This window comes from Sinocyclocheilus grahami, unplaced genomic scaffold (assembly GCF_001515645.1).
Source record: "Sinocyclocheilus grahami isolate Dianchi unplaced genomic scaffold, SAMN03320097.WGS_v1.1 scaffold16960.1, whole genome shotgun sequence".
NCBI lineage: Eukaryota > Metazoa > Chordata > Actinopteri > Cypriniformes > Cyprinidae > Sinocyclocheilus > Sinocyclocheilus grahami.
The window spans coordinates 1-605 of NW_015516370.1; the positions used below are offsets into that span (position 1 = coordinate 1).

The 605-nt window shown below is 39.7% G+C and overlaps 1 protein-coding gene across 1 annotated transcript in view; it reads right to left on the minus strand.

Annotated features, from left to right (window-relative positions):
* Nucleotides 1-32: 32 nt before the first annotated feature.
* The window catches only part of LOC107579384 (solute carrier family 26 member 6-like), a gene marked incomplete at both ends in the record, with an annotated part of 4,426 nt that continues 3,853 nt past the window's right edge, over nucleotides 33-605 (minus strand). Inside the window, 2 exons of the mRNA XM_016265219.1 lie at nucleotides 33-139; nucleotides 225-320. Of these exons, the coding sequence (XP_016120705.1) occupies nucleotides 33-139; nucleotides 225-320 (203 nt within the window). The remainder of the gene's footprint in view (nucleotides 140-224; nucleotides 321-605) is intronic.

Genomic DNA, 605 nt, shown 5'->3' on the forward strand with positions numbered 1-605 from the left:
ACACACACACACACACACACACACATACTCACCGCTGGGTCCTGCAGATCACAGTGAGCAGTGTGAAGATGATGGAAGCTGCCAGACCCAGGTCCAGATTCAACAGAACAGTACAGAGAAACGTCACCAGCCACACTAGCTTGAGAGACAGAAAGAGAGAAACACAGTCAGGACACAGAATCTTATACAGACACAGATTTAGAGTCTTGATGATCAGATCTCACCAGATCTACTCTGCTGCTCCTCCACAGAGCAGGAATATCCTGACACTGCATGAACATTCCCTTCAGATTCACAAACACAATGCTGGACAGCACAGCCTGATGAGTGATGACAGACACACAAACACAACTACTGCTTACAAAATGCTCAGATGTGCAAAATGGAGGATCAGAATTTAAATGCCATTTAATATAATTCTTTAATAAAGAGTTCTGAGATTAACCACACCATTATAAACGTTCATTTTGACAATCTCTTCCATATGAATCTTGTATAATAAATGTGTTCAATACAAAATGTTCAAATGTTCATACTCTCTAAATTGTCTAAAATTTGGCTTTGTTTTCATAGATATGTATTAGTGCTGTCAAACGATTAATCGC